Source organism: Cherax quadricarinatus, chromosome 51 (genome assembly GCF_038502225.1).
Source record: "Cherax quadricarinatus isolate ZL_2023a chromosome 51, ASM3850222v1, whole genome shotgun sequence".
NCBI classification, from domain to species: domain Eukaryota; kingdom Metazoa; phylum Arthropoda; class Malacostraca; order Decapoda; family Parastacidae; genus Cherax; species Cherax quadricarinatus.
This window is the reverse complement of record NC_091342.1, coordinates 20,098,107-20,111,133: the sequence shown is the minus strand read 5'-3', so window position 1 is coordinate 20,111,133 and position 13,027 is coordinate 20,098,107. Positions and strand designations below refer to the sequence as shown.

The window sequence follows — 13,027 nt, the reverse complement described above, 5'->3', positions numbered from 1 at the left end:
TCTCATAATTTTAGCATAATGGCAAGATGGCAGGGAGACACTGCGATTCTTCCAAATACATCTTTTTCTTCTGGGCCCTTGAATCTTCCTCGTGGACTTGATGTGCTCTCTAATATTCCAATAGCAACGTTTAGGGTGAGTTTACAGTACTGTGCCTAGTTTTGTAGTTATGTTTGTAATGGTGCAAATATTGTAAAATATTTTTTAATTAGTGGGTGCAGTATTATGTTTGTCCTGTTCTATTTATAGACTAGTAAACCGTAGCACAGTATAGTAATTGTATTCAACCTTTAGAAAAGCAACCCATTAATATTTATAGTATTTATAAATGCAAATATCTCTATATTCTGTGGCAGAATCAAACATATCTAGCTTTCTTATCCTGGCTACAAGGCACTGAACCCCAGTACTATAACCCTATTTGTTTATGAGGTAAAAATCCTTAAATACTGTTTGATATTTGTCAGTCTTAACCACACAAGTAGATGTATGTACTGTATTTGCACTGTTCATGAGTAATATTCTCTTTCGTATGTAAGGGGAAGTCCTTATTAATTATTTTCTTTCAGCATTTCTTCTCTGCATTAAGAATTATTTATTTTAATGGTTAAGTTAAATTACAAAACTGTATACTATACAATTTTAATGCTGTGTACACTGCCCACAATAATAATCAGGACCTCCCTTTTATTATTGTGAAAACTGTTAAAAAGCAACAACATAAACATAGAACAAAAACTGCAATACAGTATGCACCTGGTACTTCCTTTAATACTGTATTGTATCGTCTCCCCCTGGACCTTGATGACCATTTGAAGCCGTTTGGGCATACTGTCACTCAGATTCCAGAAGAAATCTGTGAATAACTGGTTGACCCAAATGTCTTTGATCTGCTGCTGCAGGCACAACATGAATGAAATGTGGCAGGATTCCATCTTTATCATGGTATTCCAGGTATTCTCAATAGGATTGAGGCGTGGACTATTCCCTGTTCACTAATACCTCAATATTTTCCTCAGCAAGACACTTGGCTACTTTTTTGGCCTTGTGACTTTCCTCCATTTTAAACAGTATACGGCAGTCCAGATTCATTTTGCATATTTGATGCTATACTTCATCTGAAGAGGGCACTATATAAATCTGGGTTGGAAGAAAGGAGGAGTTGGGGTTGTATTAGGAAGGGTTGGAGGTGGGGGTAAAGGAGGTTTTTGAGTGGTAAGGGCTTCAACATCTAGCAGGCCAGCCAGCGAGCCATTATTGTCATGGTCTGCTGGGTAAATTGATTTCAGTTTTTAACAAAGTCTGTTAAATCCAAATTTGTTTGTTAGTGTTATGATAATGAAAACAGTCTAGTTACTCAGATTTAACATATATTTAACACTGATGGACACCCTTTCTCTCTTATTAGCCTGTTGAAGTTTTGCTGTAATTTTTTTTAATTTAACCAAATTCCTTGAAATTTTGCATATTCTTTAGTATGGAGGTGTAGTAGTGGTGGGGTTCTATTTGCTTGGTGTGATTTTGCTGAGAAATGTCTTGTAATAAAGTATTTCTAAAGTTCAGAGTTTTTCTTAGTTATGTAGTCAAATACATTTATCTTTGCTATCAAACATGGTTAATTGGTGTATACACATGGTAATTTTAAATTTGCTTGGTTAAGTTTTGTCAAAAAAGTGGATTTTTAAATTACACATTTTGTGAAAGGTACATATGCTCTGAAAGCCAATAAGTATAGACAGAGAAGGAGCAGTGAGCATGGGGAAGTGGGGAACTCAGTTGTTTATGACTAGTCATTTTGTGGTTAGTCAGTGGTCCAAGCTAGACATTTGTTTCAGTCTTCTGTGTATGGGTTATTTGTGTGTTAGTCCAGTCACTAAACCCATATGGATCAAAACCATCTACAGAAAGTAGTTTTTCACACCTCAAAATGTTGTATTCTGTGTTTGTTTCATGAACCAATATAGATCACCACCAGAACCATATTTTATGGAGTACCAGAAGGTGGGAGGCCAAAAGTTCTGTAGCACTGAGCAGGGAATCTCTCAGCCTATGTTCTGGGCAGTTTTTTGAAAATTTAATTACTAGAAAGACTAATTGATGAGATTGTAAAAATGATGATCTTTTGTTACAGGCTTTGGGCAAAGCCATGCATCCTAGGTTAAGGCTTGGCTTAAGCTCTTCCTTGCTGTATCAAGCACTTTGTAATGATATCCTTAGGCACCTATGATTATCAGAATTTTGAGAATGAAGAAGTTTGGTCAGGTGGTTTGTCAAATTGTCCTTCAGGAATGTTTCATACATTGGCTCAGAAATCGACGGTACCAGACTCGTACATTTGTGACTCACTCTAGGGCACATTAAATGTCGTATTTTACGTTAGTGTAGACATTTTCATTAATCCATCTATGATATTTTCTTCAAAATTATACTATAAGAAACACATTACATAGCATATAAACATGCAATATTTATATGCTATTGAGGGGTTGGTGGACGGAAAACATTACGTTTTCTCTGGTTCAGTATTAGAGAAAACTGTATGAATCTGCGTCTGGCCATCGCTCCCCCACTCTGCTTTTGTTTACAATTCTCGGCATGAATTATTCATTACTTCTCCCTTTGTTTGTGATGGCATCTAAAGGTAATTGTTAGAAACGATTAAACTCAGTGAACATGGTATGTTGATGGTAATAATATTGGCTGTAGACCGCAGTGTATGTAGCTGGTAGGTATAGCGTGGGCTGTAGTCCCTCTGGGGCTACAAATAAATACTACTCGCCAACAAGAGTCTTCAATAAAGATGTAATGTTCATTTATCATTAAAATTAGTCCTTTATATTTATTTCTCATTGTTTTCTGTATGTAAAACTATAGTTATTCTCTATAAAATGTAATTTTTGTTAATACGTATTTTTGGGTGTCTGAAACAAATTAATTGGATTTACATTACAGTGGACCCCCTGTTATCGTAATTAATTCATTCCAGAGAGTGTGACTAAAGCTGAATTTGACGATGTCTGAATTAATTATCCCCATGAGAAATAATGTACATAAATCCAGTTAATCTGTTCCAGACACCCAAAAGTATTAAAAAAAATTTTTTTACATGAAATATACATTTACCTACACAGAAAACAATGAGACATGAAGAATAAAACAGTAATATGACACTTACCTTTATTGAAGATTCTACTTAGTATATGGAAGATGGGAGGAAGGGTGAGGATGGAGGAGTTACTATTGTTTGGAAGGGGGAATCCCCTTCCTTAAAGACTTCCAGTACCAAGTCCTTTTCTGGGGTTACTTCCCTTCTTTGTGTTTTTAATGCCACTAGGACCAGCTTGAGTCATTGCACACCTGTGGCACTAAATATCTGTCCAGAGAGCTCTGTTCCTGGCGGTCATTGTACATGTTGCCGACACGGCTTGCAACAGCTTTGTTAGGGTGATGGTCTTCCACAAATCTTTCCATCCTACTCCACATTGCACAAATCTCCATCACTACCACCATCACTACCACCCTCTACCACCATCACAATCACTACCACCCTCTACCACAATCACTACCACCCTCTACCACAATCACTACCACCCTCTACCACAATCACTACCACCCTCTACCACAATCACTACCACCCTCTACCACAATCACTACCACCCTCTACCACAATCACTACCACCCTCTACCACAATCACTACCACCCTCTACCACAATCACTACCACCCTCTACCACAATCACTACCACCCTCTACCACAATCACTACCACCCTCTACCACAATCACTACCACCCTCTACCACAATCACTACCACCATCACAACCACCCTCTACCACCATCACAACTGCCCTCTACCACCATCACAACCACCCTCTACCACCATCACAACCACCCTCTACCACCATCACAACCACTACCACCCTCTACCACCATCACAACCACTACCAGCCTCTACCACTATCACTACCACCACCACTTTCGTATTTTTCTTCAGTCTTTTTCTTTAATTCTATCGTGTTTGTCACATTCTTTACCAAAGGGCTGGCACTAGCTTTCTTTGGGCCCATGATGGCTTATTTAGCAGTTGCAAGCACTAAAACGAATGGAATATTACAAAATGTATCGTATGAACCCGTGGGATCGTGCTCACTCGCTGATGAACCATGGCACACTGACTGTGGCCGCGTCGGGGCTGCTTGTACATGTTTGAGATGAACGACTATTACTGAGGTAAATGACGATCACCAAGCCAATAATTTGATGAAAAGACGTTATGATTACTGAATACAGTGGACCCCCGCATAACTATCACCTCCGAATGCGACCAATTATGTAAGTGTATTTATGTAAGTGCGTTTGTACGTGTATGTTTGGGGGTCTGAAATGGACTAATCTACTTCACAATACAGTGGACCCCCGCATAACGATTACCTCCGAATGCGACCAATTATGTAAGTGTATTTATGTAAGTGCGTTTGTACGTGTATGTTTGGGGGTCTGAAAGGAATAATCTACTTCACAATATTCCTTATGGGAATAAATTCGGTCAGTACTGGCACCTGAACATACTTATGGAGTGAAAAAATATCGTTAACCGGGGGTCCACTGTATTCCTTATGGGAACAGATTCGGTCAGTACTGGCACCTGAACATATCGTTAACTGGGGGTCCACTGTATTACGAAATCTGACGACTACAATATTCAGGGGGTCCACTGCATTTCTTATGGGAAATATTACTTTGGTTTTCGTCCATTTCAGATTTAGGCCAACCTTCTGGAACGGATTAATAACGAAAACTGGGGGTCTGCTGTACTAATGTGAGGTAGTCAAGGTGGAGGTTTATAAAAATCATCTTGAAGTTGCACATAGTAAAAGCAATATTACAATTAATGGTTCAAGCAGTAATATTTCATGGATTGGCAGATGTTTAAAAAGACTAGAGGTCATATAATATAATAGCTGATTAGAAGTTGTTTTGGTTGATTTGGTGAGTATTGAGAGATGAGATGATTTTTAAGCAAAGTCCTAAATTTTTAAGTAGTCAGGGGGATCATTTACCGGTTCAGGTACTGATCCAGATCTTCGGGCCCGTTATGTGCATTGCGTTTTTGCATAGTGTGAGACTGAAGAGTGTTGAAGAGTGCCTTATGATTGTATTGTGACTGTGCGTTCTGTTGTAATTATCAAGAAGTTTAAGTGGAGGGTTTATAGTGGAGTTTAATGTTCTGTATATGTAGTAGGCACATTAATATGAGTATGTCTCGTTTACAAAGCAAGTTCAGGCTTTTGAAAAGTGGTGGGGTGTGCTGTCTAGCATAGGAGCTGGTAATCATCTGCACAGCAGGTTTTTGCTGGGTTATTTAAGGTTTAAGGTGGTTGACTGTGGTTGATCCCCAGGCACAAATGCCATAGGTGAGGTATGGATAAGTTAGAGTGGTATAGGGTAAGGACTGTCGTTTTCTTTTATTTCCTGTAGCTAAAACAATGCATGTTAGTCAGTTGATTACTCAGTCTCTCATTCTTCATTGTGGATTTTCCTAAATTTGTTTTATTTTCAGCCATGGTTCCCAACACCTGCCTGCCAGGATATTATACTCCTTGCAGAATTTTCGGAAATAGAGGGGCCTATACCACTTGTAACAATACCGCAGTCACCTTCACTACAACTGGATCTTAATGAATTTGTTGTAAAAGTTTTCTCTACTGACTATTTGAATACAAGGTAAATGTTACTGCAATACTGGTCACTCAATTTCTACCATACATTGCGTTACAATTTGGAGATACTTTGTTACCAAGATTTTTTTCAGAAGGGTTTCTTCCTTTTGTACGTCCTGAGATTTCAGTGGTTTATTAGTAAAATTCATTTATTGAATATACTGTCTTTTAAAATTTTTTGGGGGGATTGAGTTGATTTGATGCTTATAAAAATGTTCTTTATGCAAAGAATTTGAGCTACCATCTTCATCAGATCAGATCATATCTGATTACCTCCTATTTCTCATTCATGATATGACCCATGTGGATTTAGTGCTTACCTATGAATATAAAAATAACAGATGTAGAGTTCTGTTTTTTCTCCCTTTTGCCTTTGACAGGTATGAAATTTAAAACTGGAAATAATTTTAAAGTCTAGTGCAGATGCTGTGTATGAACTTTCATAACTGTACTGTATATTATGAGAAATTCATTGTTTCACATTGACTACTGAATTAAATTAACAAACTTTTTAACACAGTCCAGTTTTAAACTATTGCATTGTACGTGACTGTCTTAACATTTTTAATTTTTTGCCAGTATAATTGAACCAATGTCATGGCATAGTTGCCCATTGGTTGCTGGAACATGAGGGGTGAAAGGGGGATATTTTGACATTTGAATCCTGGAGTAGTTGCAGTTTGGGTCTGGCACTGAACCAAGCTGACAGTGCTCTGTATGTAGATCTTTGGTCACAAGAAGAATGTTAAGCCTTATGTTACTTTGCCAGTACAGTACTTCAGGGGCCAGAAGTTTGGTCACCAATGGACCAAGTGTAATCCAACTAAAGTTACCCAAAATGCTTGAGCTGCATGTGGTACTGACTTAAACTTTTAGAGATCTCAGTCCAAAGTTTCTACTGGAGTTTTTAAAGGGGGATTATAAGAGTGCTCCATAGCTGGGTGCTTTCTTAACCAGAGGAAAGAATAACTACCAGGAGTAAAATTCCCTTGCTTGACGTCACTTTGGAATGAGTGGGAGTCTGTGAGACACAAATGACTACAAGATAATTCTGTGTAGGAATACTAAACACTTCAGGTTTATAAAACATCCTACCAGACTACATAAATAAATAATTCATGGACAGATAATATTATAGAGCAAAGCATCTTTATTTTAGCTATTATTAAAGATACCAATAATATAATATTCAGTAAAAAAAGCCAAAATTACACATTAATCAAATGATCCTTATTAAATTGTGAACAAAGGGTGTAACAGTGACATTGCCCATTCCTATACTAAAGTCTTGCAGTGTCACAACTGTAGAAGCTTCCAGGACTAGTGTGATACAAGAGGGAGAGTATACTGTTGCTGCTCTGTTTCATAGGGAAAATGGGTTTTGCTGAAACCAATAGGGAGGGCATACCTCCTGCATCATGATAGATCCTGTGTGACTATTGCATCTAGTCATAGGGTACTAGCTATTGTAGAGTGGTCCTCAGCAGAACAGAGCCTTCCCATCCTTTTCAGGGCTCATCCTTCCCTGCCTTTGGGCACCTTGTGGATGGCTCCACCACCTGTCAAGGGAACCACTGGCTGTGCCTACCAACCTCCAGGTGGTGTGGAGACTGGCAAGGAGTGCATATCAAAGGAAAGGGAGCTGGAGGAAGGTATAGATGAGAGGGAGGAGCATCCTGCTTCATCAAAGGGTTATCTATAATCTACCTCTGAAAAAGTGACTTCCACTGTCACCACTGCTACTGCCTCCCTGATCCACCAGGAGGCCTGATCGTGGACCGGGCTGTTGGGGTATTGATCCCCAGAATACCCTCCAGGTAGAGTCCAGGTGCTGCTGAGACTAACTTCTCTGGGGTGTGTGGGCATGGAAGTCATCATCCATTACCTCTTTCCCCTTTCCCTGGACAAATCTGGGCTCACAGCTACTAATCCACCACTAGTGCTCCATGGGATGTTGGAGCCTCACATGAAATGAAAAACTACTTCTGTGTCCTCTAGCAATGGAAAGGCCCAGGAAAAAGTAGTAGTAGTATCAAAGCATACAGATGAAGGCTGGTCCTCTGCCTCTAGAAAGGACAGTGTGTCGAATGCTTCACTGTTTTTTAAGGGGTGTAGGCCATTCTCAGATGAAGGATGCAAATTCCTCCTAAGCAATTTCAGGAGTGCCAGTCATTTGTCTCCAGCTGGGACAGTGCACTGGATGCCTCACTTTGTAGGGGTAAATTGTCTCATAACCACTCAATGGCTTTTGGTTCCTTGACCTCTAAAGTGACCTCCTTCCTGTGAAAGAGACCACTTCCCAGAGAATCTGGTCCTTTCCAACTGGCTTGAGGTTTTGGAAGTCTGACATGTTGCAGGCTGTGCATCTGTGACCCAGTGCCTAGTTGTGAAAGTAAAACATGCTGGCTCTGTTGGTGTCCTCTTCATGGACATTACCAAAGAGATGTCTACTTAGCCATTCCTTAGCTTAATGTATCCTCTCATCAACAGAACTGTCAGGGCATTAGGCCTCACAGTGAAGACATTCATGACCTTTCTTGGGTCTATGACCTATTAGTTCTACATTCTCAGGAGACTAAACTCAGGGCATTTTGATTGTTCCTGGGATCCAAGTTTTCTCTCTGTGCCAACATTCCCTCCTGGCACACTTGCCAAGGGAAGGTGCATCTATCTTATTACATGCAGCTATTTATTACACTCAGTTCACCTGCTCTCCTCCCTGTAGGCTGCGGCCATCCGAGTGAGCTCGCCTGGGGCTCTGACCGAGTTCCTTTTACCTTCCTCCTGATTGGGTTTTAGACTGCTTTGCTCTTGCTGATTTTATCTGAGTTTCCTTGCTCATTCTTCTTCCAAGGTAATTTTAACCCTTTGACTGTCGCGGCCGTATATATACGTCTTACGAGGTACCATGTTTGACTTATATATACTCATAAATTCTAGCGGCTTCAAATCAAGCAGGAGAAAGCTGGTAGGCCCACACGTGAGAGAATGGGTCTGTGTGGTCAGTGTGCACCATATAAAAAAATCCTGGAGCACGCAGTGCATAATGAGAAAAAAAAAACTCCAACCGTTTTTTTTTAATTAAAATGCCGACTTTGTGGTCTATTTTCATATAGTATTTATGGTTGTATTCTCGTTTTCTTGGTCTCATTTGATAGAATGGAAAACATATTATAGAAATAGAGGTGATTTTGATTGATTTTACTATAAAAAGAACCTAGAAATGGAGCTCAAAGTAGGGGAAACGTTTGATTTTTGCCAATGTTCAAAAGTAAACAAATGATGCCATTGTCCAATAAATGTTCAACTAGCCATTCTAATATGCAGTCATGAATGGGTTGATGTTATTTATACAATTATTACAGTATTGCAGTAGTCTGCATAATAGTAAGTCTTCTATTTTTTGTTTGAATAAAAATTCAAAATAGAAAGCAAGAGTAATATCAGAGGGGCCTGGAGACATGACTGATGAACAAAGAAAATGTTATTTTAGAGCCAGGAATGTCTGTATTGTTCATTCTGGACCTTATTTTGAAATTGTCATATTTTTTAGTTTTCGTGAAACTGGCCAAATTGCAAATTTCTGACCACATTATTAGGTAGTTGAAATCGGTAAATGGGCAGTTTCTTGTACTCAATCAATAGAAAAAATGGAGTTCTAAAGAAATAGCTATGAGTTTGGGCGACTGGAACAATGGAATTAGCCGAAAATAGGGCTCAAAGTTGGTGAAATCACCGATTTGTAAACAGCGCCGAGGTTGCTAACTTCGCGAGAGCATAATTCCGTCAGTTTTCCATCAAATTTCGTTTTTTTGGTGTCATTACAATCGGGAAAAGATTCTCTATCATTTCATAAGAAAAATAATTTTTTTTTTTTTTTAAATTTTGCGACACCAGGAGACACCTCAGGATTGGGGGTTGCGACAGTCAAAGGGTTAATGCCCATATGTGGCCCGGTGGCCTGGTGGCTAAAGCTCCTGCTTAACACACGGAGGGCCCGGGTTTGATTCCCAGCGGGTGGAAACATTTCGATACGTTTCTTTACACCTGTTGTCCTGTTCACCTAGCAATAAGTAGGTACCTGGGTGTTAGTCGACTGGTGTGGGTTGCATCCTGGGGGACAAGATTGAGGACCCCAATGGAAATAAGTCAGACAGTCCTTGATGACACACTGACTTTCTTGGGTTATCCGGTGGCAAACCCTCCGGGGTTAAAAATCCGAACAAAATCTTATATTGGAATTGGATTGCTCTGTGCTGGACATAAGGGGTATTGCTCTACAGACCTTGCTGACTGAGTAGTATTGTAACATCCTGAACAATGAGCTCTGAATCTGTTCTAATATTCATGTAGAAGCCTTCTCAAGCATTGACATTTCTCTTCTTCCAGCCCAACATATGTGGATTTAAGATGGTCTGTTCTGGATTTGTAGGGTAGTAATAATTTCCATTTCCTGCTGGAGTCGGCAGGATTCTTCCCTCCATGTTGCCCCTCTTCTCCTCAGTGGAGGCTGTAGGCAACAGACTGGGGACTTTTTGATGTTAGGAGATTAATCTTTTGCTCCCTCGGTGATATTTTTGTGTAGGGGACTTATAACTATTTTGTTAGTGCTGCTTGGATGGGGTGAGAGAGGCTAGCATCATGTTGGCATCTTTCTCCAGTGTGCATGGGTTGTATGACCTCTTGGAAGTGGTCAACACCTTTGCAACACCTTTTTGCATCTCTAGCACCATGACCTACAATCCTGAGTTCCAGTCCTTTAGGTGATGGTCTTGTTGGCCATTATGAAGGACGCTGCAGAGGCTTTTGATTCATTGTTTGGGATGGGAAATTGTCATCTGTCTTCCTGGCATTACCCTCCATGACTCATTAAGAGGATTGGGTACTTTATGGCATATTGTGGAACCTTTTTCCTGTCTCAAACATTTTTTAGATTTTTTAATTTTATTTGGACAAGTTGGGTGCTTCTTGACAGTTGGCAAAATTTTCTGATTCTGACCATCCTCAAGCCAGGCTGGTACCCCAGGTAAGCTGTCAATGACTACCCCATCCCTCTGACATGCTGCATTTGCAAGTTGTTGGAGAGGATATCGAATGTCTATTTACTCAGGCACCTGAAGATACAGGGCTGCAGCTCAGATGCAGTTTGGCTTCCAATGTGTGTGTGTGTACTCACCTATTTGTACTCACCTATTTGTGGTTGCAGGGGTTGAGTCTTAGCTCCTGGCCCCACCTCTTCACCAGTTGCTACTGGGCCCTCTCTCTCCCTGCTCCATGAGCTTTATCAAACCTCGTCTTAAAACTGTGTATGGTTCCTGCCTCCACTACGTCATTTTCTAGGCTATTCCACTGCCTGACAACTCTATGACTGAAGAAATACTTCCTAATATCTCTCTGACTCATTAGTGTCTTCAACTTCCAATTGTGGCCTCTTGTTTCTGTGTCCCCTCCCTGGAACGTCCTGTCTTTGTCCACCTTGTCTATTCTGCGAAGTATTTTATATGTCGTTATCATGTCTCCCCTGACCCTCCTGTCCTCCAGTGTCGTCAGGCCAATTTCCCTTAACCTTTCTTCATAGGACATTCCCCTTAGCTCTGGAACTAACCTTGTCGCAAACCTTTGTACTTTCTCTAGTTTCTTGACGTGTTTGATCAAGTGCGGGTTCCAAACAGGTGCTGCATACTCCAGTATGGGCCTGACATACACGGTGTACAGTGTCTTGAACGATTCCTTACTAAGGTATCGGAATGCTGTTCTCAGGTTTGCCAGGCGCCCATATGCTGCAGCAGTTATCTGGTTGATGTGTGCTTCCGGAGACATGCTCGGTGTTATGGTCACCCCAAGATCTTTCTCCTTCAGTGAGGTTTGCAATCTTTGGCCACCTAGCCTATACTCTGTCTGTGGTCTTCTGTGCCCTTCCCCTATCTTCATGACTTTGCATTTGGCAGGATTAAATTCGAGAAGCCATTTGCTGGACCAGGTGTCCAGTCTGTCCAGGTCTCTTTGAAGTCCTGCCTGGTCCTCATCTGATTTAATTCTCCTCATTAACTTCACATCATCTGCAAACAGGGACACTTCTGAGTCTGACCCTTCCATCATGTCGTTCACATATACCAAAAATAGCACTTGTCCTAGGACCGACCCCTGTGGGACCCCGCTCGTCACAGGTTCCCACTGTGATACATCATTACGTACCATGACTCGTTGTTGCCTCCCTGTCAGGTATTCTCTGATCCATTGCAGTGCCCTTCCTGTTATATGCGCCTGATGCTCTAGCTTCTGCACTAATCTCTTGTGAGGAACTGTGTCGAAGGCCTTCTTGCAGTCCAAGAAGGTGCAATCAACCCACCCCTCTCTCTCGTGTCTTACTTCTGTTATTTTATCATAAAACTCCAGAAGGTTTGTGACACAGGATTTGCCTTCCATGAATCCGTGCTGGTTGGCATTTATACTCTTGTTCCATTCCAGGTGCTCCACCACTCTCCTCCTGATAATCTTCTCCATAACTTTGCATACTATACGCGTCAGTGACACAGGTCTATAGTTTAGTGCCTCTTTTCTGTCTCCTTTTTTAAAAATGGGAACTACATTTGCTGACTTCCATACCTCAGGTAGTTGCCCAGTTTCCAGGGACGTGTTGAAGATTGTGGTAAGTGGCACGCACAGCATATCTGCTCCCTCTCTAAGGACCCACGGGGAGATGTTGTCCGGTCCCATTGCCTTTGAGGTATCGATGTCCCTTAGCAGTTTCTTCACCTCCTCCTCATCTGTATGTATGTCGTCCAACACTTGTTGGTGTATTCCTTGCTGGTGTCCCCATCTGGTCTGTCCTCCCAGAGGCCTTCCTGTCTCCACTGTAAATACTTCCTTGAATCTCATGTTGAGCTCCTCACATACCTCTTGATCGTTTCTTGTGAGTTCTCCACCTTCTTTCCTCAGCCGTCTCACCTGGTCCTTGACTGTTGTCTTCCTCCTAATGTAGCTATACAGCAGTTTTGGGTCAGATTTGACTTTCGATGCTATGTCGTTTTCGTACTGTCGCTGGGCCTCCCTCCTTATCTGTGCATACTCGTTTCTGGCTCTTCTACTAATCTCCTTGTTTTCCTGGGTCCTATGCCTCCTGTACCTTTTCCATTCTCTGTTGCATTTAGTTTTTGCCTCCCTACACCTTCGGGTAAACCAAGGACTCGTTTTGGTCTTCCTATTATTTCTGTTTCCCTTGGGAACAAACCTTTCCTCTGCCTCCTTGCACTTTGTTGCCACATATTCCATCATCTCGTTTACTGATTTTCCTACCATTTCTCTGTCCC

General features: G+C 41.0%; 1 protein-coding gene across 10 annotated transcripts in view; it reads left to right on the top strand.

Annotated features, from left to right (window-relative positions):
• LOC128694630 (uncharacterized) overlaps positions 1-13,027 on the top strand; it is a 215,196-nt gene that overhangs the window by 59,951 nt on the left and 142,218 nt on the right. For 5 of the 10 annotated variants that reach the window (XM_070095931.1, XM_070095927.1, XM_070095928.1 and 2 more), the window contains exons 2-3: positions 15-135; positions 5,558-5,721. In XM_070095931.1, coding sequence (XP_069952032.1) covers positions 15-135; positions 5,558-5,721 — 285 coding nt within the window. Of the gene's footprint in view, positions 1-14; positions 136-5,557; positions 5,722-8,463; positions 8,572-13,027 lie in introns of those variants that run through there. The other 5 variants (XM_070095932.1, XM_070095935.1, XR_011393421.1 and 2 more) reach the window with 4 other exon arrangements.